General features: G+C 31.0%; 1 protein-coding gene across 2 annotated transcripts in view; it reads right to left on the bottom strand.

Annotated features, from left to right (window-relative positions):
- Positions 1 to 357: 357 nt before the first annotated feature.
- wry (delta and Notch-like EGF repeat containing weary) overlaps positions 358 to 24,490 on the bottom strand; it is a 45,312-nt gene continuing 21,179 nt past the window's right edge. The window contains exons 3-13 of one of the 2 annotated variants that reach the window (XM_070639010.1): positions 21,555 to 21,709; positions 16,012 to 16,178; positions 14,674 to 14,792; positions 13,402 to 13,555; positions 11,428 to 11,524; positions 11,124 to 11,251; positions 6,435 to 6,577; positions 6,206 to 6,334; positions 2,601 to 2,703; positions 2,265 to 2,446; positions 358 to 1,579 (exon numbers count right to left, since the gene is read on the bottom strand). In XM_070639010.1, coding sequence (XP_070495111.1) covers positions 1,268 to 1,579; positions 2,265 to 2,446; positions 2,601 to 2,703; positions 6,206 to 6,334; positions 6,435 to 6,577; positions 11,124 to 11,251; positions 11,428 to 11,524; positions 13,402 to 13,555; positions 14,674 to 14,792; positions 16,012 to 16,178; positions 21,555 to 21,709 — 1,689 coding nt within the window. In that variant the 3' untranslated portion in view covers positions 358 to 1,267. Of the gene's footprint in view, positions 1,580 to 2,264; positions 2,447 to 2,600; positions 2,704 to 6,205; positions 6,335 to 6,434; positions 6,578 to 11,123; positions 11,279 to 11,427; positions 11,525 to 13,401; positions 13,556 to 14,673; positions 14,793 to 16,011; positions 16,179 to 21,554; positions 21,710 to 24,490 lie in introns of both variants that reach the window. The other variant, XM_070639009.1, reaches the window with a different exon arrangement.

The following is a 24,490-nucleotide window of genomic DNA, read 5'->3' as shown; positions in this document are numbered from 1 at the left end:
TTATTTCAAGATACGGATTTTGAGCGCATTTTTATTGGTAGATGAAAGTTTGGATTTGAATACAAGCTTTAACTGAAAAATTGAATTCAAAAATTTATTGAAATTTGAACTTTTGAAAACCGGTAAATTTGAATTTTTGAAAACCGTCAAATTTGAATTTTTGAAAACCGTTAAATTTGAATTTTTGAAAACTTTCAAATTTGAATTTTTGAAAACCGTCAAATTTGAATTTTTAAAAATCATCAAATTTGATTTTTTGAAAACCGTTAAATTTGAATTGTTCAAAATCGTTAAATTTCAATTTTTGGAAATCGTCAAATTTGAAGTTTTGAAAACCGGAAAATTTAAATTTTTTGAAACCCCTTAAATTCGAATTTTTTGGAAACTTAAATTTGAATTTTCAAAAACTTTTTTGAAGTTGTAAAATAAAGATTTCTTTACATTTAGAAACCTTTCAAGTTTCCTATGCATGACTTAAAACTGAAGTTCAAATTTCCAAAAACCCAAAAAGTTCTCGAAACCACATAAATACAAAGCAACATCTACCAAAAAAAGAAGCATAATTCATATCCATTGAAGCAATCCTTGAGTTTAAATGAAACAATGAAAGGATTTTACCTGTTTGAAAAAAGAATTTGTGAATTAAATAAACAAGCTATGAATTGTATGAAATTGTTTTTTTGTGAAACTAGTATTTTATTTTGGTAGTTTTTTGCTGTTAAAGCTTTGATTATTTAAAGAGAAAGTTTCTTCTATTATGTAAGAATGAGAGAAAAGCTTTTTGAATTGAAAAGTATTATTTTCTATATTTTTATTCATTGTCATTTCTGTTCAATTCCAGCAAAGGTCAATTGCAATTCTAATGAAAAGAATAATTGAAATTATTGTTATGTTTATGTTCAATACGATGCTAGTCACTATCATTTTAGCTAAAAATTGTCATCTTTTCTATTCATTTATAAATTTTTTTATCGAAAAAATTTAAATTGGCACCATTTTCAGTAAAGAAATGAAAAGAAATCATCAGATTAGATAAAAACTCAACCATAATTAATTTATTATTATTTTAATGTCTTATCAACAGGTTTTTTTTTCTTATGTCTCTTAGAGTTTATCATCATTTAATTGTCATAGAGATTAGAAGTTTATGAGAAATATAATTTTTTACATTATATCATTTTTTTTTGTCATATTCAAATAATTATTTTTTTATTATTTCCTATTGTTTTATTACTGTTCTATCCACTACCTCTTATATTTACTGCACTCACTGTATTAATGGCGACTGCTGTGACTCACTAAAATCAACTGTATAATACATATCGTTCTCCAGATTCATCTGGAGTGGTCGACTGAAGAGACTATTACTCGGACATTGAGTATGATGAGGCTGTTGATTATTTTTTAAATTTATGTGATTTTCCTCAAAAAATGATGAATTTTTTCCACTCAACCAGTGCTTACTATGCTCATCCTCGTTTGTCTTTTTGCTACGTCTCATGAAAAATGGTATTAGATGACGCTGATTCACTGCGAATCTTCGATAACTTCCGCTCACTTTACAATGACAAATTGTGACCTAATTTTGGCAATTAAAATAAAATTAATTACATCTATTAAAGTCTTGTCTTTTCCAAAATTAGTAGGTTTTAGATGAAAAGTTAGTTTAGGAACATTTTTTTCAAGGGATGAAGACTTTTGAAGGGAGTTTCTATTTGCTCTAGAGTGTCTAAAATTATAAGTTACATTAGAGTAGTTAGTTGATCTTAGAGGATTTAACATTGGTCTAAGAGCACTTAAATTGATCCGAGAAGACAAAAATATACCCAAGATGACCTAATGAGACTCAGGAGGATCAAATGAGACCCAAAAAGATCAAAATAGACCCAAAAGGATCTAATATTGAACCAAGAGGATCAAATCAAACTCAAGAGGATAAATAATACCCAAGAGTTCCAAGAGGACTAAAAGAGGCCCTAGATGATCTATTTTGATTATAAAAGACATAGCGTAACCCAAGAGGACCTAATGAGACCCAAGATAACTGAAACAATTCCAAGATGACGAAAATAATCTAATGTTGAACAAAATTTAACAAAATGAATCAAATTGGATTCAAATGTTCAAAAATCATCAAAACAGAGTAGCCAATTCCTTCAGTTTACATCCCTTGAATTTAAATTTATAATACTTTATCTTCCAAGGTAAAAAAATCTTTAAATTAAATTAATTAACGCAACAATATGATAGTGAGAAATACTTACAACAATAGCAAGAATAATGAGTGCTGTTGCCAAAATGCCGGCGGCAATATAGGCATTGTGGATGTCCGTTGAATCTGCATCCTGTGTTATATCTTTGAGCTCACCCCATGTAATAACATTACTGTCTGAGACATCTGACAACAGCTCGCTTGAACTTACAACCGTGTCAATTACAAAGTCATCTTGTGGATCACAATGAGGCAAAAAAAGGATGAGGAAGCGGCGGAATAAAGAAGAAAAGTTTTAATTAAAAACTCCTCATTGTTATTTTTCTCTCTCTAGCTTCACTTTGAGTGCTCTAAGGCACAAAGTCTCATCTTTTATGTCCTTACATACCTTCACACAATTTTCCGGTGTAACCAGGTCGACATGCACAATAAAACGATTCATTTGAAGTCCAACATGTTCCGCCATTTGCACAAGGATTAACAGTGCACAGCTGCAAACGAGAGTAAAATTGAAATAAAATGAATTTTTATAGTCAGCTTCCTCTATAAGACGTGGCGTGGCTTGTGTTAAAAAATATAAAATTTTATAGCGCGAATATGCATAAAAATAATCATTTGTTACATTTATACCTAGAATGGTACTAAAAAGGTAGGAATAATTTTTTTTTCATATTTTTAATGCCCTCTTGAGCCTTTAAGAGGTAGCTATAATATTTGTGTAGCTAGTATGTTGCATGAAAAAAAAAAATTTCATCAAATCGGCTTTATCAATAAATACATGTGCACATGTATATCTAGTAATACTGAGAATTGATATTGTATTTTCCACAACATTGTTGCCAGTTTATGGATCAGATGAATATTTTTAGAATACATTGTGGGTTTATTCAATTTTGATGGAAAATAAAAATGGATTTTAAAATTAAAGCTTTGTGATGCAAATTTTCAAGCTGTGTCTATACAATCAATTTTAGATGATGTTCAGAGAAAAAGCAGATGACGCAAACACACCTCGACCTGCCTTACATTATATCACACAGTTTTAGATTGGATATAAAATGGCATCAGAATTAGAATTAAGTGCAGACGTTTGTAATGGATTTTGGGTCAAGCCCTCTTCCACCGGGAAGTCATGGCCGCAAGTCCAAGGCTGCAAGTCTGCATTTTTCGACTTCAAGCCTGTAGTTTTGGACGAGCCCTAGAAAAATAGCATTTGGATATACCAGGGGTTGGCAACCTGTGTGCCGCGGTACACTAGTCTGATGCCAAAAATGTCCAGAAATGGCATGAACCGTATGCCATGTGGGTTTTGGTCAAGTTGTGTCGCGGACAATAGGTTGCCCACCACTATAGTATACTATCAGGTCATTTCTGATAACCTCAATCTCCGTTAACAAATTAAGTATCAAAAATTCAATTAAATTCTTAAAAATTCCATCAACTCAACATTCGTCACTGCTGTAAACATCATGAATATTAATCAGCTTTAAATGCATCATAGATTTCCGATTTTTATTTTTTCACAAATTTATTCAACAGCATTCACATGTAATCAAAAACTATTATTCCTGTATCAATACCACATCAATTTTAAAACCCTCGTAAGCCTTGTGCAAATTAATTCTATTGGATTAAAATGGATCAAATTTTTTCAACATTTTTTTAATATATAAGGAATATTTTTGCAGCACCTCCACATTGCCCTAGATCAATAAAAAGATTTATTACGTATTTTTATTGGGGAAGTGATCTTTGACGTATATAATGCGCAATTTTGCTTGCCATGCAAAATGTAAACTTTTTTAAATGTTTGTTCTTCTTATTTTTGATACACAAAGTATTTCCATTTCTGACTATATACCCCTTCCAGCTTGGTTCATATTGCCAATACTGCCAACACCCCCTTCCACCCCTCCTTGGAGGAGCCCTTCCACAAAAGAGCATACTGAGTAAAAATCATAAATATTTGAAAAATTTATTCTTCCTAGGGATCGTTCATCAATTACGTAACATTTTGGGGGATAGGGGGAGAGGTTGACGGGGTAGTTCAGAAAAATCTCATGTAGATTACGGAACTGACAGAAGTTATCGAATGATAGAGCTGTCTACAAATGTTCTCTAAATGCGGTAATGGACACCCGTGCGTCCCAGCCAAGGAAGTAAGTAAGGAAGTAAGATTACGGACAAGGGAGGGGGAGGGGGGAGTGGAGACATGTGTACCAAAAAGTCGATTCCTCGACGTTACATAACAAGTAAATTGCCCCCTAGTTGAATATTGATTTAAGTCCATTGAAAATGTATATGCTTATTATGTTAAGGAATAAGGAAATGGTTATTATTTGTGTAATAAATTATATGCTCAGTATGACATTAAAAATGATCCAAAATGGGAACATAAAATTATTTTGAATTTAATTTTCCTTCCATTCAATCATGTGAAATTAAAAGGATCTTTTAAGATGGAAAATTTATGTCCTTGAGTATCTCCTCCTTTTTTTTTTGCTTTTGATGACAAAAGTTTGAGACATTTTTTTTCGAGCTTTTATGTATTCCTTTCTAGATGAAATGAATAAAATTTAGAAAAAAAATTCCCAAAACGAAAGTTAAATAAAATCAGTGAATACAAAAAGAAGATCCTTTTGTGAAGCATTTCAATGAGGATTTAGAGTAATAAAGATTTATTGTCGATTGACATCAACTGAAAGCTCTCTCTCTTTTTTTGTTACTTTCTGTGTCATTGTTTTGTGCTCTTTGGGAATTGTGTGGGAATGAAATTAAGGAATTTGTACTTTGAGCGCATATTTTGTGGATATTTTAATGTCCTAGCTATCGTTCAATAGCAACTAGTGACTCATATGTAGAGTAATTTGCTGGCTCGAGAGTAAGGTTCCTTTTATCAAGGTGGTTAGGCCATGGACTGAGAATATGCAATTGTGAACACACTTTTAGAGGTAGTAAGTCCAAAATGAGTGATTCTGACTTGATTCTAAGTATAAAGTCCGCTCGAATATTTGTATAAGAGATCTAAAATTGCATGAAGTAGCAAACACCAGCTTGTCCTATGTAAATGACTAGTAACTAACAGCCCTAGACCAATTAAATAATTATTTCACATAAATAGTAATTATATGCTTCATAGAAGCCTGTAAAAGCTTTTAGTCAGTCCATCAATAAGGACCAAAATAACCTCAAAAGCTCTTTGAAATAATGAAGTAAGCCACAAAAAGTACTGTGGGATGTATTACGTTATGCAAAAAATACCCAAACTGAACAAATTTAATATTTATAATTTTTGAGAGCACTGCTTGCATAAAGTAAACTTGACATAATAATAAAAGAAGAGACTAGAAAGGGTTTGTTACAATCCCTTTTCCCGGAAGTATTATAGATGTAACGTTCATGCAATTTCTTAATAATTCTGAGAAGACAATAAAGTTCCAGCAGAAAAGAACATTTCTTAAAGCAGGGGTGGACAACCTTTTATTTTTGCGGCACACTTTGGTGGTAAGCCTCGACCATTCGTTGCATTTCGTGTCATTTTCAATTTGGCAGCACACTAGAGTGCCGCGGCACACAGGTTGTCCACCACTGTCTTAGAGATATGAAAAAAATTGCTTATAAAGGAAATAAAAAAGGAACATAGGGAGCAAATATTTCAATTCGTGCTGTTTAATGCCCCTTCTCACTCTCTTAGTTCCGAATATAATTCATGATTTTTTCTCTTTGTGTACATTGTTATGTACACAGCCCTTCCACATGAAAGGCAAAAAAAAATTGTGAAAAATAATTTTACAGATGTACAAAAGAAAAAAGTAGGCAGAAAAGGTTTTAATGCTTTTGAAGCTACCGTTCTGCAGTATTTGATTTAAATATCTTCTTTATTTTCATGATGCCCGCATTCCATATTTTTATGATGCGCAATGATGTAAATTTATCTGTGACTGCGATTTTTTGTGTAAATAAGATAAGAATTTTTTATGCCTTTATACTTACAGTGCGTGGGACGTCGTGACAATCTGGTACATTATGATCATCTGATCCAGGACAGACACATGAATATTCATCACCATGATCAACACATCTGTATCCATCCTCACAAGGATTGTTGGCACAAAAATCAATCTATGAAAAGTAAAAAGAAAATGGAAAATTTTAAAATTGAAAATGTTTTTCAATTCAACATGATTGATGTATGCAATTTAATGTCACATGTGCTTCATACCTTTATATGGCACCGTTTTCCTTGATAGCCTTTCGTACATTGGCATGAAAATCCTCCAATGTGATCAATACATTGTCCATTATTTACACATGGATTTGAGTCACATTCATTGTATTCGAAATTACATAAATCACCAGAAAAGCCTGTTAAAAAAAGAGTGTTGGATATAAAAGAGGAAGGAATAAGAAGAAATAAAGAAAAGTCTATAAATTATCAACATAACATGTTATTAACAGCACTTTTAAAGATACGAAATGAATTTTTTGTTGTATTGTGCTGTGATGCTTAACATTTTATTACTAGCTATGACTATACTTTTTTGGCAGTAAACTTAATGAACACTTTTATGGAGAATTTTAAAAGGGTTTTATTTTGATATGTAAACAAAAGTAAAATTCTCAGCCAACTTTGTTTTGATTTACTTTGAAGCAGAATCTACTTGAATTTTTAAGCTGAATTAAATTCAGTGAAATGAGCTGAATAGCGCTGAATTCAGTCAAATGAGCTGAATGGCGCTGAATTCAGTGAAACTGCTGAATAGTCATGATTCCGTAAAATTGGCAAAATTTTTAGACCTTCTGAATAATGCTGAATTCAGCAAGTATACTGAAAATGCTGAATTCAGCAACCTATGCTGAATTCAGCAAAGTATACTGGAGACAGCTGAACAATTTCGTATTCTGAATTCAATAAATTTGCTCAACATTCAGTTTACATTCAGAACAAATTCGTTTAATTCCCATATTAATCACAAACTTGTCACAGAACCCCAAAACTCTCTTTAAATAAATTATTAGACATTTGAATGACGCGTTGTAATAAAAAATCTCATAACCTGAATGTAAATTGTTTATACATGTAGTTTATATCATTTCAAAAATTCAATATTGTCGTGCGATTTTCACGCAGCGTTAACAACATTCATCCATTTTCATCTAAATGTAGACGGTATATACAACACACCGAATCAGCCTTTACCAGCTGTAGACAAGATTTATTTCCGTTTCTGAAACAGCACAAAAAGTTAGTACAAAAAAACAACAAGAAACTTTAGTAACGCGTTGCAAAAATGAAACAACTTTATTTCCTACATTTTCAGCTTTTGTTTCCGCAAAAGAATATAAAGTACCTAAAACAAAACAATTTCAGTTGGAGACGAAATAATGGAAAACTTTTCAAATAGCGTGGGATGTTCAGTATAAAAAAAATTCATACTTTTTTTTTGTGTATTTGAGAATAAAAATTATTGCACACAAATAAAAAGCGGCGCTGAAAACCAAATAATATATCAAGTTTTTATTTTGTGACTCCATAAACGGAAATCATACTTTGATGCTTGAAGGAATCTCGAGAAATAACCAGAGCATGATAAATTGGAAAAATTCCTGTCGAGCATGAAAAAAGCGATTGTTGTATTTGCCATCTTTGAATTCCTTTTTCTTTCTCGATTTATGCAATGCTGCATACAAGAACAGCACAGAATGCCAAACAATACTTCATTTTCAGTCTCAACTGGCACGACAAAGTATTGTTGGCATTTTTTTTATTGTCCTAGCTCCATATTCTGTTTGTTCTTCCAATTATACATCAATTAGTGTGCATTTTTCTTTCTAATAGCGATGCAATTGTTGTATTGTTGTAGCTTGAGTGATTTTAAGAAAATTGAACATTGTGAATGACTAAACTATGCTGGATTAAATAAATTCAATGAAGAATATTGAATATTTGGAATTTTTCAATTTAATTGGAATTTTTAACAAGTTGAAAGTACTTGGGCAATCGATTTTGCAGATTAATCTCTAAAAATCTTTGAAACTTTGTGTTGCTATTGTATTACAAGCTTGATTATTGATAAATGAAGTCTTTTAAGCCATTTTGCCATAACGATCATTTGAGATTTGAATAATATTTATTGTACATAGTTGACAACCCCTTTTTTATACAAAAATTCAGTCTTTATTTGAACTCGGAAGAATAAACATCTCATTTATAGAATAGTTTGTCAGGAAGGAGCTTTTATATAATCGAAGTAGTTTTAATTAAACTGTATCTACCACAAATACAAAACATTTCAACTGTTAAGATCAAATTCGTCAATAAACTGTAAAATTTCTAACATCCAGTAAACAAATCATTCAAAAATCAAACAAATCAGTCATACATTGTGTAATCCAGGTAAGTAGTCATGAAAAAAACATATCAATCAGTTAGCTGGTCAACAATTCAAGTAAATAGAACTTAAAAGCACAACAAACTGCGCAAAATGTTGATGAATTTTTAAAAATATTTCCCAAAAAACATTTTTATTCAAATATTTCATGAATAAATTTATCAATAAGGTACACAAAACTCTTTACGAACGGTTGAAAGCCGGTCCTCTTGAGCTTTTTGAAAAGCATTTCATCCGAAAGCGTATAAATAAAACATCATAATTTCCATCGATATAAATATTGAAAAGAAATTGAATATTTTCGTGTTCCACAAATATAAACAGAAAGTAAATGTAAAGAGAGCACGAGTTTCCACCTGATGAGCATTTGATAATAAATTCAAATTTCCTTATAAAAAGAAAATAAACAGAAAAAAATGGTTAAAAAGAATTTCCTCTCGACTAGTCAGTCGTAGTTCATAGGCTCATTTTCTTAAAGGCCTTATAATGCTCATGAAAGCGAAAAGGATTGACATTTTTCTGTCGAATGAATAAAATAAAATAAAAGAATGAGATGGGGAATGAAAGGAAAAGGCGTAGAGGAGAATGAGTGGAGCTTAAAGGGTGCGGATTGTAAATTTATGTTGTGATGATAAGATAAGTGATCATTCAACTGTGAAATGGATACATACATACAAATTTTTGCCATCGAATAAGAAAATAAGGAAATTTATTTATACATTATTATGTTTATACATATGTATGATGCCTTCAGCATATTATTCTATCGAACTGTATATTTTTATATTTATTTTGACCTGCTGGGTGAGTAAATTTATAATTTTTTTATCGACTGTACTTTTCATAATGTTTATCGATGTATCTATGAAGATGTGTGTTGGCTTATCCAGTTCAATATTGAATGTTTTGTTACTTGATATGGTGATTTTTATGCAATTTATTCAGCATTTAAATAGATATTGAGCAATATTAAACTGAATTGCACTGAATTATACTGAATTGTGCTGAATAATGCTGAATTTACTTGAAAAGGACTAAATTGTGCTGAATTTGATTTGAAAACTCTTAAGTTAGCTGAATAACGATCAATTGCGCTGAATATAACTAAGTTATGTAAAAATGCGCTAAGTTACAATGAATAATGCTGATTTCAATGCTGAATAGAACTAAATTACATCAAAAAGTCGCACAAAATTAATTACCAACACAACACACATCAACCAATATCCTAACAAAAGAACGATTAAGCGCTTCAATAATCAGATTTACTAGATTACCAAGAACTTATCAACTCGATTCACAAACATATTCTACATAATATTGCATGCGTTCACGCGAATGTTGGATTCATCTCCACAGCGCAAATCGAAGCAAAATTCAATTTCAGTTAAGCACGATTTTCAATCAAATCATTCATTCATTCACTTATTCATTCCACTCCCCCTCATTTCTTTCATTTCATCCATTATTTGACTTAACTTTCCCCCTTTCTGCTTTTTTCGGTACGTTGTGTGTAAATGGCATCAAGAATTACATTTTTAACGGACCATTGAAAAGAAATTTCATCATTTTTAGCACTTTTAATACACATATATATGTATAGGACTGGGATTCTTAAATGCGTTATTTCATTTCAGCATATATCAACATCATTCTATTCCATTGAATTATTAAATTCTTTACACATGCTTTAACTTCGATCGTTCTCTTGACATTATTCGTTTTGCTCATACTCAAAGCCATTTTTCTACCTTATATGTTGATGCTGATGACGAAAATTCAAACATCAATTTGATTTGTGTTATTTGAATAACAGGAAAAGTGCCATGAAGATATTATAGATGGATGAGCTTTCGATAGAGATAATGTGTGAAAATTTTGAAAATTATTAGGATAAGTAGGGTGAAGCTTTGGCAATTGATGGTTTTTAGGGTGTTGTGTATATGACAGTTTATACTTTTGCAATGCACATGTGATGATGAATATCGCTGTGAAGCATATGTGTACATTTAGTACAGTTCCAATGTTGCACACATTAATAATTGTCAGCGACAGAGTCAGCTACAGGCGCAATCTAAGAAAGGATGCATTAACTATTAGGATGTACCATATACAGTCACATCATGAGATGACAATGAGAGACATCATTCGATAAGTAACCGCTGCTTAGTTCTGAATGTGCTATTTGACTGAGCTTCCGATTGGACAGCATTAAAGCTTCTGTCAATCGAAACATCCAAATTTAAAACTTTAAAATCAAAACAGATCAAAGTAACCACCCTCATAAAATTCACATTTCACAAAAAGTTACTCAAAACTCAACCACATAGCAAAACCAACTGTAAAAACTTCGTTATCGACAGCCATACCATTTCTCATGCTTCAAAGGGTAACTTTGCCATATCGTAAAATTAGATTACCTCTTAAAAATATCATTTCGTATCATTTAATTTTATGTGCGCAAAAATGTTCATCACAAATGTGAACGAGTTTAATTTTAATCAAAATAATATTCATACCTGGTTGACAGAAGCATCTAAAACCGTCTTCCTGATCAACACATATACCATGAACGCATGGTGATGATTCACATTCGTTTAAATTATGTTGACACAACGGACCAGTAAAACCGGGCGGGCACTCACACCTAAAAGGAAATGTTGAGTTTGCATTCCTGTTAATGTGGATTTGTGGTGACAGAGGAGATGTAGAGGATTTATATTAGGTAGTAAAATGTATGTGTATTGTATATTTACAGATGAAATAAGGATTGTTAAATAAAAAATCACATAGTAGCTCATGGAGTTGTTATCAAAACATTACCTGAAATGTGTTGTGTTGCTTATACATGTTCCGCTATTGAGACATTGAGATGGATTGCATGGGTCGGCTTCAAACTGACAGTTTTTGCCCGTGTATCCTGTCGAGAGAGGGGAAGATAAAAATAGAGTTCCTTTTTTGTTTTCTCAATGGATAAACGTCGTTAACCAATCAATAAATGAAATTCGCTTCCATTTGCTCTCATCAAATATTTAAATGATCTAGTTTTCATTTCCATTTCCACCCAGGATGTTAGTCACGTTGAAATTGATAGCTCAAAATAATTCACAGCTCAAAAATGCTCCCGATTAAAAATGGAAGCGATAAATGTGATAAATTGTACACATTTAATATTTCATAAATTATTCTCTTTCTCAATGTCAACGTCAACGTAATGTAATGCTTCTCCATAAAATATATATAGCATATAAATTATGCGGATGATTTTGGATCGAATATCATATTTCATTAACAAAATTATTTATCAAATTTTCTTCATTAGTTTATTTGCATTTCGATGATACTTGTCGAGAGTTGTTGATGATAATCCATGACATCGGGATTTATTATGGTAAAACTTGTTTACTATGATAATTTTGATAATAAATTAACGACTTTTGTAAATTTGAATTTTATAACGGTAATCTAAAATTTGAAATCTGCTCTAAAATCAGTGCTAAAATTTTAGCATCGTAGTAAACAAACAAATTATTAGAAATTGTAATAAATCACGGAATTAGAGGAATTACGGAAATATCACAACTTAAATCGTAATTAAAAAGTCATTAGTAAGTCAATAAATCTCAAAACTAATCACTCACTATTACTAATCCCTCAAAATGTCAAAAATAATTCGAATTGAAAACTAATTCCTATTAATTTTGGGAATTGACTTGAAAGTTTTCATTCAACTGCTATCTATCTAAATTAAAATCATCAGACAGAAAAGTTAGTCTTTAGAGAGTAAGTTGTAGAGTAACTCATTGGAAAGACTCAAAACATTATCCTAGAAAAATAATTGTTGCGAAAAATTCACCATATAAAGTTATATTTTGATCCAAAAAACATGTTTTTCTCCTTCCGTAAAGCAGCACAAGTAATTTCAAAGTGATGTCAAGAGAAAAATTATTCGAGTTCATAAATAAACATAAACATCTTCAGTTCTCATACAGTTAATCTTGTTATAATCACAAAACATAAACCTTATACATATTCATATAAGGAGGAAGGGAGACGAAGGGAAGTTTTAATGTTTATGTACGAGGAAATTAGAATAGATGAGTGTAGAATCAAGATGAAAAAGCTCAAAAATCCTTTGGATTTCAAAAATCTGGTTATGTCAATCTGATCATGATGTAAAAATATGATACAGAAAGTAATCGTATTATGCAGAAACTTGTAGATGCTATAAGCTTATTCAATTCTAATCAAATCACAAGATTAGAAAATTTTATGTGATAGAAAACTTTTTTTTTTCTATACATATATAATGTCATCACATGAAGCTACCTAATAAATATGATAAAACAATATTGGATATGATGTTCTTGTCATCAGAAAGGTAAACAATAAATTTTATACAAAAAATTTTTACTAACTTTCAAAACTTTTTAATTAAATTTAAATATTTATGAGCTTTCTAACTTTTTGACTTCTTTTCGATCCGAATCTATAGACTAGTGCCCTTGCTGATAATATTTTTAAATTAATTTAAAGATGATGAGTAAATTTTAATGACTTTCGTATCGTGATATCGGTAAATATAAACATAAACATGTACAATTAATTTCATGTGTGCCGGAATACAAGCTCAAAATTATTATCCTATGCATGAAGGATACATGAACACATAAATTCCAATGTCTATCCTTGTATTCCAGAAATTATGATGTGGTTAAATGAAAGCATGTCGCATCATGTCGGAAAAGATCATAATTCGTTAAGGAAGAAGCATATAAAAGCGACTCGTATGCTTACCATATGGACATAGACATTGATAACTATTTCCCTCATGCCCCTGCGACAAATCGACACAAATGCCATTGTTGGTGCATGGTGATGGCGTACAAGCATCTATTTCTTCACAATGTTGTCCAGCAAAGCCCGTACAGCACTCACAGAAGAATGATTCCTATAACAATAAGAGAAATTGGTAAAATATTACAAAAAAAAATGTAGAAATTCCTGCACGTGTGTGTCACGTACAAGACGACAATTTTGTGCGTGGTTGGTTTTTGATTGATTCAAGAATCCTCTTAATGTCATCTATTCTATTTATCCACACATGTATGATGGAAGGTAGATTGATTTTTTAATGGCTTACCACAATCATGTTCAACTCATAATATGAAGGACTTATTATTGACAGTAATACATGCAGTAATACTGTGTTTTTAAGGAGGGAGGGTTAAATATCCATTGAGGTGTTGATTTAATTTTCAATTTTACACAAGATATGTCTGAATCAATTTCTGATATTAAATTTTGTAGCATGGAATCGAAAATAAATTGGAATTAATTTCACATTCTGCTGTCGAGATATTTTGGGATGGATTTGGAATCTAAACGTCTGTCTACAATAGTTCGCTTTTATCATAGGAAATCTATATATTAGATCTATTCAGCACTGATCTGCTATATTTAGCATTGCTCAACTCTGTTTAGCTCTATTCAGCACTGTTTAGTTCTATTCAGCACTGTTTAGCTCTATTCAACACTGTTCAGTTCTATTCAGCACTGTTCAGCTTAATAAAGCCCTGTTTAGTTCTATTCAGCTCATTTAAACACTTCTTAGCTCTATTCAGCACTGTTCAGCTCAATTAAGCACTTTTGTTTTTGAAATTGTACAAAATTTAATCAAACTAATTCCTCAAATAATTCAATCAGGTGAGCAACACGAGCTTTAAAATCCTCATCAATTCACCTTAATGATTTAAACTCATTTCTCCATTTCAGGTTGCCAATGGAGATTTCATCGGAACTTATTCTCAGTCATAACAACATAGAAAATTAAAAATAAGCTAGAAGAAAATTAATCCACAAGGTAAATGTTGTTTTTCTATCAACTTTTACTCTCGAGTTCAATATAGAACGAGAAAAAGTTCATATTATTATCACGAAGAGTCATCATGGAGCACATACATACATGTTAGCAAGTGGAAAAATCAAATAGATGAAAATTAAACTTTTATTTTTCATTTAGCCATCGAGTCGTAGTGGAGACGATCTAGTTTTATGTTTATAACTTACCATAGAAGCATTTGAGAAGCAAATTCCTTTACCAGAGCAGTCAGCATTTTCTCCACAGTTATCAGATTTAACATTGACACGTAAGCGGACGCATTGTTGATCCCATAGCTCAGAAACAACTACAATGGAAATAGACAGAAATTGTAGAAATACTTAAAGCACGTTCATTGTTTGATTTTCAGGAAAAGTGATAGTAAAAAATAAGCGGATGAACAATTGAGAAAACAACAACAATAAAGAATGAGTAAAAGAAGGAAGTAAATGATTGATAATGCATGTTTTGTCGGCAGATAATTAAAGAACAAAATTAAATTAATAAACTTTTCCATTCCGTTTTGCTGCTCAATCATTTTTATTGGAACAAAAGGAGAAAGAAAACGAGGATGTGATGGCAATAAGAGGAAGTTTTGATTCGGCTTTGGACTTTTTTGAGGCGCATTTACTGTCATGAACTTTTGCCATAACCGAATAGCACAAATAGGTTAGTCGATCAAAAATCCGGCGTCAAACAGGTGTGACTCTGCTTGGATGCTGAATTCGATTGAAATTCGACACCATGCCATTGTTAGGTGTAGTTTGACACCCTTGATAACATAACCTATTTCATCATTGGATGTTCCCGAGAAATTGGTTCAAAAATTTGCCAAAATGATTCCACTTAGTCCAGATCAATAGATCAATGAATCAATGGACAGTCAGTCAATCTATTAATAACCTCTATCTCCATTCAACCGTAAATAACAAGAAAATGAGCTAAAGAGAAAGTATTCAAGTAATTTAGTAAAAGGAGAATGAGTAAGAAGAATAATCTTGGCATAGAAAATGGCAATTAAATATAAAGGAAGGCAATGAAGAGCAATTAATCAAAATAACAGATCAACGAGGGAATTACTACTTCTTTTCTTATTCAACTTTTATGTTATTTGTTAAAAGTTTTATGTTTCATCAATAAACATTTATTGATGATTGAGTCGATGTGGGAATTTCCCCAATGCACACACAAAGGAACGACTTAATATTGCCAACAATGATTGAAAATACAAAAGAGATTAGTAAATGGACTAACTATATGTGTCTATGTATAGTAGTAGCGAACCCTTATTCTCTATTAATTTCATCTTAGTATAATGAAACATCAGAAATTAAGTGGTAAGAAGAAGGATGATGATGAGTGGAAGGAGATAGGAATTTATTATATGGATGAATAAGAGAAGCAAAAGTGCAAAAGTTTTTCTCATTTAAAAAGCCTAATCAAAAACTTATTAGCTATGAGATTGTTGCACGTGATCCCTCTGGTTCATTAAGTAATAGGGTAAAAATATTTCATGATTAACTCACCAATTAACAAATTGATTCCTTCTGTTAAATCTTTATCGTATAATGTTACTAATTTCTTTCCATCAACAACTAGTGGCGTTATGTCAAGCAATTCACCTTCAGTAATATCACAATGTTCATGTCCTAAGCGCGTTACTTGATAAACTGATGCTGTATTGCGATGAATCCTGAATAGAAAAAAAAAGGAAATGAAAGTTGAGGATTATTAATAGTTTTGTTAAAGTAAATGGGCATGAACATTAAAATGAAAATGTTTCGTGCATAAAATGTTGAATGAGATTTCTACATACACGCGTTGAATCCGTGTTAGAGCATCTGATGGACCATAACAAACAAGAAATGACTACAAAATAATCATTTTGTTGCCTAAAGGAAATGAAACACGATACAAAAAATGTTCCATAACGAAATTCTATACACTTGAATAAGAATTCATTGTTGAGCGGTCGCTATATTTGTTATAAAAATGAAGAGATAAGCGCAATGTGTAAGGGAAAGTTCACGGGACGAAGGAAGCTTTTTTTTGTTGAGATTAAAACGAATAAATGTGCGTAATGAACATTATTTTGGTGCAATGTCGTGATTACTTTGATTGGTTTTTGTAATTTTGACCTCAGAAAAACCGTTATTTCAAAATTTAAAATTCGTAGTTCAAGATTTGAACTTTAAAAATCAATGAAAAATTCAAAATTTGAACTTTGAAACATTGCAAATTTGAACTTGAAAAGTCAATAAAAGTTCAAATTTTGAATTTCAAAAGTCAGTTAAAGGTTCAAAATTTGAACTTTAAGACAATTCATCTGTTAATCCACAGAATCACCCATTTCCATATCTATGAATTAAATGAAATAAACAAAAAGGAAATAAAAGAACAAAAATTCATCTGAGAATAACAGAGAATTAGAAATAAAAAGGAAATTGAATGATTAATGATCGTCTTTCGTGAAGCTTTTTTTTCCTTCGACTATCCTTTTCCTAAACATTATGAAGCATTATAATTCTCTTTATGTTGTTATTTTAAGGAGAAAATTTCTCGTCCTTTTACCAAGTCTCTCGTAATCAACAAGAATATAGACGAAAAAATCTTTTGAATTTTATTCGATAAACTTTGATTACCGAATATAAATGCAAAAGATGTGAAATGAATCTCAAGTGATTCTGTTATTGTTGCTTCCTTAAAAAATTATGATGGAAGGAGGCATGAAAAATTCTTTTTTTTCTGCTTATCCTGTTCGTGAGTTCATTGATGTGGCACTAAAGTCCATCAACGTCTAATTTTTTTAACACTGAAAAAAGTGCCATTAATTTATTGATTCATTCTTTGACAAATTCATCCCGTCGCAATCAATCCCTTATTTTCAATTCTTTATGCAGGAGAAAAAATCACTTGTCATTATTATTGCTGTTATTCCTTCCTCTACTAAAGGAATAAGAAAGTGTCATTAAAGGGGTGAAAAAAGGATAAAGAAGTAGAAAATAAGATTTAATAAAGGAATTTCTCAGTTGACATGGATTATTTTATTGGAAAGGCATCCAAGGGAGGTCATTTCGAATATTTCGTAAGAAATTCGTAGGTGGAGGTTATGCTTTGTTCATGTTTTCTTAAATTCCATTGAGGTCATGTACAGTTGTTGAATGTAACACATTTCTGGAATCAAAGTTTGGGATAGACTAGTACAGTAGAGCTTAAAGTCAGAAGACATGTCATATAGAGCAGAGTCGACTTGAGTCGACTTATCCTTACAACAGCCGAGTCGATTTTTCCATACAAACTTCTAGTCGACTTTAAGATCTAGTCTACGTAAAAAACAGAACTTGAGACAATTCGATCAACTTAAAGAATAGTTTGTTCTGAGCGAAGTAGACTTAAAGTCGAGCTTCGATCCAATAAAGGTTTCCAAGTTAATTCGGAGTAGTCCTTAAGACGACAACAAAGTTGGCTTCGAGCTCTATAAAGGAAGGTAAACTTTGTGGCAGATATGCTGGATATAAGGGAGACAATTGTCTTTGTTGGCTATGTAACTCAAGATCTGTGAAGATTCTGTAAAAGCATCACAAAATATAACAACTTGATAAGAACAAATCTCCATAAAGTCAGTCTACATCTTTGCTTAATAGACAATGGTCAACTTCCTTTTTGGACATTCTAAAGCAACTGCAATCTTTCCTTCAGATCATCTCAACATCTCCTTATTGACCAAAGAATTTTGATTTAAGTTCCTCAATCACTAACTCTTATCGTAAAAAAAGTCCTTTAAATAATCTCAATACCTCTGGCTATATATAGCCAGATAGTAACAGATCTCTTTAGTATATCCTATAGGATTAAAGGAAAATATTTAATATTTCATTAATCTATTCCTTTGTACACAAATTCCTTATGTTGAAATTGAAAAGAGTATAAATGGGAGGAAGAAAAAAAAAATTCTTTTCATTCCTTATAATCATGAGCATTTTCCTCAATTCCATCCTCTCTTTCAATCTTCAATGCTGACTCTTAAGAAAAATTTTATCTTTATTGTAAGTAAAAAAAGAAGGAAAATATACGTAAAGAAAAGATTTTCACAGACATAAATTCAGAGATTGAAGACTTTATATTGTTTTCAAAGTTTTGATGATCCGTCAAGCATGACGAGGGTGGAGTGGATTTCTTGGTGTATAACTTGATGATCCTTTTGATAAAAATGGACTTTTTTGCGTTGAAAAATATAAGATTCCACAAAAGAAGTAACCTGAGGTTTACCAAGACTGTATCTTAAAGTCACAAATCACCCGACATCCAAAGCTAAATCCTCAAAACAGACAGAACAAGAAGAAGAAAATAATTATATAAGTCTCATCTCATGAGATTCATACATGTGTTTGTAAATATGTGAAATACACACACTCGAGCGGAAAATTTTTCCTAAGTAAGTAAATAAAAAAAAAGCAGCAGAAAAATAGAATTTAATGTCTGTTGGTTTAGCACATGAAGAAAAATCTTGGAAATGAAAAATTACTTTTTGGCAAGGAAAGCAGATTTTTTTTCTTTCCTTTTTTTCTTATTTTTTAAAGGGCTTTGTTCACATATGACGTATGTGACATGTGATATATGCGACATATAAGGATGTAGTATGAAGGTTGCAAGTATTGGTACCGAAATTTTTGCAGAATATATGGGCATTTACGACACACTAACGGACACTCCATCGAAATGTCCACTTATCATAACCTTAAGGAATTAAGCTAACGTTCCAACAATTTGTCATAAGTGGGAATCGAACCCGCATTCCCTTGCGATATCTGGTAGAGTATTCTTACCATTGAGCTACCGCAGATTGGTTGGATGCTTGACAGAATACAAACTTAAACCTTTAAACTGACCTGAATTTTGATTAAGGACCATTAATTGAACATTATTGTAAATTGGCGGATCATAATCACGGACAGAGGTATTTACAAGTGATAACAAAGAGTGGCCATGGATATCAATTGGTCTGTAAAGTCAGCATTGTAACTAGCATACAGTATCAGACCGCTCGACAATTCCAGACACATTTACCAGCAAGACATCATCTATTGTCAACCCTCGAAACGCATCTTCGTCTACACAATATCTATGTGCCCTTCAAAACATTCACCGACTTCTCCACCCAGCACTTAAAATCATTTTATTGCCTCTCTTCACAGAACACAGAACAAAAAAATTATCATATATTTTCGATATGATTTTCATGTTTCGGCAAGGCCAATTTCATTCAATTGCCATGAGTTTGTCAAAAAAATAATGGAAATATGCAGTCAGTATCAAAATCGGTAGACAAAACGGAAGAATATAATGATAAACTGACTGAATCGATAATAAACGAGGGATTGGAATGGGTATGAAGGATTTGTTGATTGCCATTTTTATTTAGTCGACGCACATTTAACGATAGAATTGTCATGTTAATAGATATTTTTCCCATTTCAATAAAATTTATTCAAATACTTGACGAAGCATTGCTTAAATTTGTGACGGCAGCAATAAAGGCAATTTTTGCTTATATATTTCCATAATTTCTCGTCTTTCTATTGCTTTTAGCATAAGAACGTTCTATTATCATAAAAGTGATGAAGCATGCGGTGAATTTTTATGTTTGTTAATAATTTACGTTCTACTTTTTCTTCCTTATTTTTGCTTTGTTTCTGTCGTTTTTAAGCATTTTTATGTACATTTAACTTCCATCTTCTTCTTTTCTTTTTTCTTTTTGCCATTTAAATTCAAGCTGCTCTTCTTTTATATTTAATACATTTCATGCCATAACATTTTCACTTCTGATAGCTTGAAATTGAAATTAGAAACTCTGAAATGGCTACAGAAAAGTCTTAGGTTTCATTTGGTGAAATATTGAGGCACATTTTTAATTTTTTTGTTTTCCAGAGATGCAATATTAAGTTACCATTGGAATTATTTTGATAGGTTTACTTCATTCTTGGTAAACAATAATTGCTCTTTAAGTTCTTTTAGATTTAAACTATGACGTGAAGTTGGCTGCAATTTTTCATTGTTTACAGTCTTGAATTAAAATTGAATTTCATTTCCAAATTGTGAATTATTTTAAAATTAAAGAAGAATCTTAAGATTTGTGGATGTAATAAGTGTGCTGTGGATTGATGTAAGTCTGTAATAATTAATTAACGACAGAATTTTGCCATAAAACTCAAAATATTTAACTTTCATTAATTTGAAACTTTATAAGCTGTTATACACAGCTTCAAATGGCTCCAGGTATTTAAAATAGTGGTTATCATTAGCATTTGAATATTTAAACCGATTTAAGTAAAGCAAAAGAGAGATTTTCCTTATTAAAAATACCACAACTTTTAATTAACAAAAATAACACGAAGCCATAACCAAAATCTTTGATAAATTTAGATTCGATGAAGTTTATTCTTAATCTTAGGCTGTTTAATGAATGGAATGGAAAATGAAAGAACGTTGTACGTATTTACTCAACAAAAGAGTCACAAACTCGAATCACCGAAGCCCAAAAGCTGCCCAAAATCCATTTGTTCATCCCCCAAATAAAAAAATACTGAAATCCAATGCTTTTAGTAGCTTTTCAGCATTCACCCTCTTATTATACAAAAGAATCCTTAATTTTCTTCTTAATAATTCGATATTGGAGATGAAAAAACAAAAAAACATAATGAAAGTCAGCTAATTGCTAATGAGCACAATGCTCAAGACACAAAATAAATGTACTGAGATGAAAAATCTTAGATTCTTAATTAATTAACACAATTAATTAAAAATAGCGCCTCTTTTGAACCATAAATATAAATAAAATTGATAATATTGAATCCTGCCAAACGCTTACGTCAACAAACTTTTTCATTTGCAATGTCTTAAATAATCAAAATCAAGGAAGTTTAATGACCGTCGCAAATTTATGTATTGAAAACTTTATGGGCAGTTCAAATTTTTATACCTTTACAAAAATTGAATTAAATGAGATTTATCATTCAACATTTTAAGCACGCTATAGAGTAAGGTATGTAGCAGGTAACAAGTGACTTACATTCCATCATCAGATTTATTTCTCTTATCCGTAGATATCAAAAGTTTGTCATCAATTTCCACAATCAGAACATCACCGGATTGAATGTCGCTTGAACCTTCCCATGAGATGATCATTGGCAAACAGTCGGAGCCAGATGAGCAGTCTTCAGGTGTCTAAAACAGAAGATATAGAAAAAGAGAAGAAAAAAATATTATTGGAATGAAAATTGTAAGGAATAAGAAGAGAGATTATTGTCACATTCATACGAAGCACAACAGCTAATATAATCTCTTTCCTTCTCTATATAATATAAACGTTTTTGGTATGAAATGAGTATAAAGATAAAATAGGGTGTGAAAGCAGCAAGATAATGTTTTCATAGAACAGCAAAATGAAAAATAAGAAGGTTAAAGAACATAAAATTAATTTCTTCAATAAAATAAAAGTTTTTCTCTTATTTCCCATTTCGATAGGAAATCGCTTCGCCCCTTACGTATTGAAACAGCAAGTAACAAAAGTATCGTACTCAAGTGTTTTTATTGATACAAAATGACTTTTGTGAAGCTTTTTTTTTTTGATATTCTCAAATATATATTCACGTATTTGAGTCTCCAATTACGGAAGGAAATTTAATTAAATTAAGTTTTATTTGCTCGGTCTTGTTCAGCATAACTCAATGGAATGAGATATGAAATTTAATATTTTTTGAGTTTTTTTCATATTTGTTTTGCTTAATTTGAGTGTATATCAAATTATTTAATATGAATTAAGCTTATTTGAGCTGCATTGTGGATTAATTACTCAAAAATTATCAAATTATCATTTTTAATTTGTTAATTTAATGAAAATCAATTAATTCAGCATTAATTAGGCTTATTTTGAATAATTGAGAGCTTTGAGTGGTGAACTTTGATTGATTTTAAGCTTTTTGGTAATCTTAGGCTGAATTCAGCGTAATTTTGTCTTATTCAGCATTATTTTGTCTAATTCAGCACAATTTTACATTTCTGAAGCTGAATTCATATTTTGAAACTATTAACGGAATTCAGCAATTCAAATTTCAAATTCAGCAATATTCAATGAAAATTCAAAATTCAGAAAACCGTGAAATCAAATCTGTTAAATTCCTTTAATTTCCAATTTAAATCCTCAATTTCTGCCATTAGTAACCAAAATTGATGAAATAATATTGTCAATTAAGTAAGTGCCAACATCATTCCATCCAAATTGAATGAAAGGATTGGCAATAACATTCTCCAAAAATGGTGCTAAAAATAAATTCATTGTGCCGACACTGCTGAAGACCATTAATGTCAAATCGAAAGTCTGAATTATGCTTTCACTTGGCGTACATGATGTTTATCCTGCTTTTATATATGTTATCGAAGAAACGCACCTCAGCGTGAGCTTTCTAATTTCCATCCATAAATTAGTTTCTTTCCGTATTTTATTGGTCTGACTTTTATTGCCTCTCTGTAGCTATTATCATACATCTATGAAGCATATATGTGTATACATACTTACACCTTGAGATTGGGAAGAGAGATTAAAAGATTATAATGCCCATGGAATACTCAATTCGATAAAACTTTTCTTTCCTTTTATGCTTCCATTCCAATATTTCAATTTTTTTTTTGTATTTTCTTCCTCATAGACACATAATCTTTATATAGCACATGAATGAATGTATGAATGAATGAATGGATGGTGTGTATGATGATGATGTTGTGTGGGCCTCCCTCAAGCGTGAAATATTCTCATGAGAAATTAAATGTTGGCTAAATGTAATTGACTTGTATGATTGTGTATGTGTACCTTACGAATACGATTGTTCCAGCAACAGAAGCTCATTGCCAACTCGAATTCATTATATTTATTCGCTCAATTTAAAGGATCGTCTCGAGGGATATTGCCATTCAATTTTTTTAATATGTATTGTTGTTCTGTATGATAATTAGTTTAATAGGATTTTCGATAATACGATTAAGGAATGTTCAAGGAAGATAAGAAAGCTTTTCCACCTACTGGGAATATTAAGACATAATGTTGTATTTTTAGATTTATGAGATATTAATCTTGTGTCTTAGAATTATCAAATTAAGGATCATGTTGTTTATTTTGATGCTTTCAAAATGAATTAGCAGTTTGTAACTGTCAAAAAATATTTGAATTTTTATAACGGTCAAAAAAAATTTGAATTTTTTGAATGATTTTTTCAAAAATTAACAGTTAATTTGAATTATGATTGTAATTTTTTGAGCAATTTCTCAAGATGCTATTTAAGGATGATGGAAGGTCTTAGCTGACAGATCACATAATTGTATTATAAGCCATACCATTGCGTACAGTCGATTCCACTTAAAAATGGATTAAACCATAAAAATTCTATAAAATGATCATTTCGCAGTTTACTATAACAAATAAAATTGCGGTCTCATTAGTCATCATAAATTTAAATATTTTAATTTCAAATTCCATAATTTTCGATATATTTTCATTTGCCTGATTTCCCTCGCCTCACTCATTGGTTTTTGAAACGATAATAATTAATTAATTTCGAATATATCGAATTTATGATATAGATGCCACAAGCATTGTTACAAACATGTCAATTTCCAATATGATGATATAATTCTCGCAATCTATATCGACGTACATAATCTATAACATGATATATTATCGCTAATTCACGCAGCCATCAAAATTTGATTGTTTTTTTCGACATCCATATCGAGTAATGCTGTTAATACAAATATTGGAACTAAATTACAATGGCAAAGCTAATATGTGCGTGTATACATACATATTTAAGAGAGATATTTTCACTCAGCATCGATATACGTGGAACTCATAAAAAAAACTTTACGATGCTATTGCGAATAAAGAGTAAAGGTGAAGGTGAAAAAAAATCTAATCCATTTACGATCCTATACATCTGTAGTGATATAAATAAA

Source organism: Chironomus tepperi, unplaced genomic scaffold (assembly GCF_022539635.2).
Source record: "Chironomus tepperi strain 1889 unplaced genomic scaffold, CSIRO-AGI_Ctep_v1 contig_177, whole genome shotgun sequence".
Taxonomy (NCBI): Eukaryota; Metazoa; Arthropoda; class Insecta; order Diptera; family Chironomidae; genus Chironomus; species Chironomus tepperi.
The sequence above is the reverse complement of the archived record's forward strand: the minus strand, read 5'-3'. Positions and strand labels throughout refer to the sequence as shown.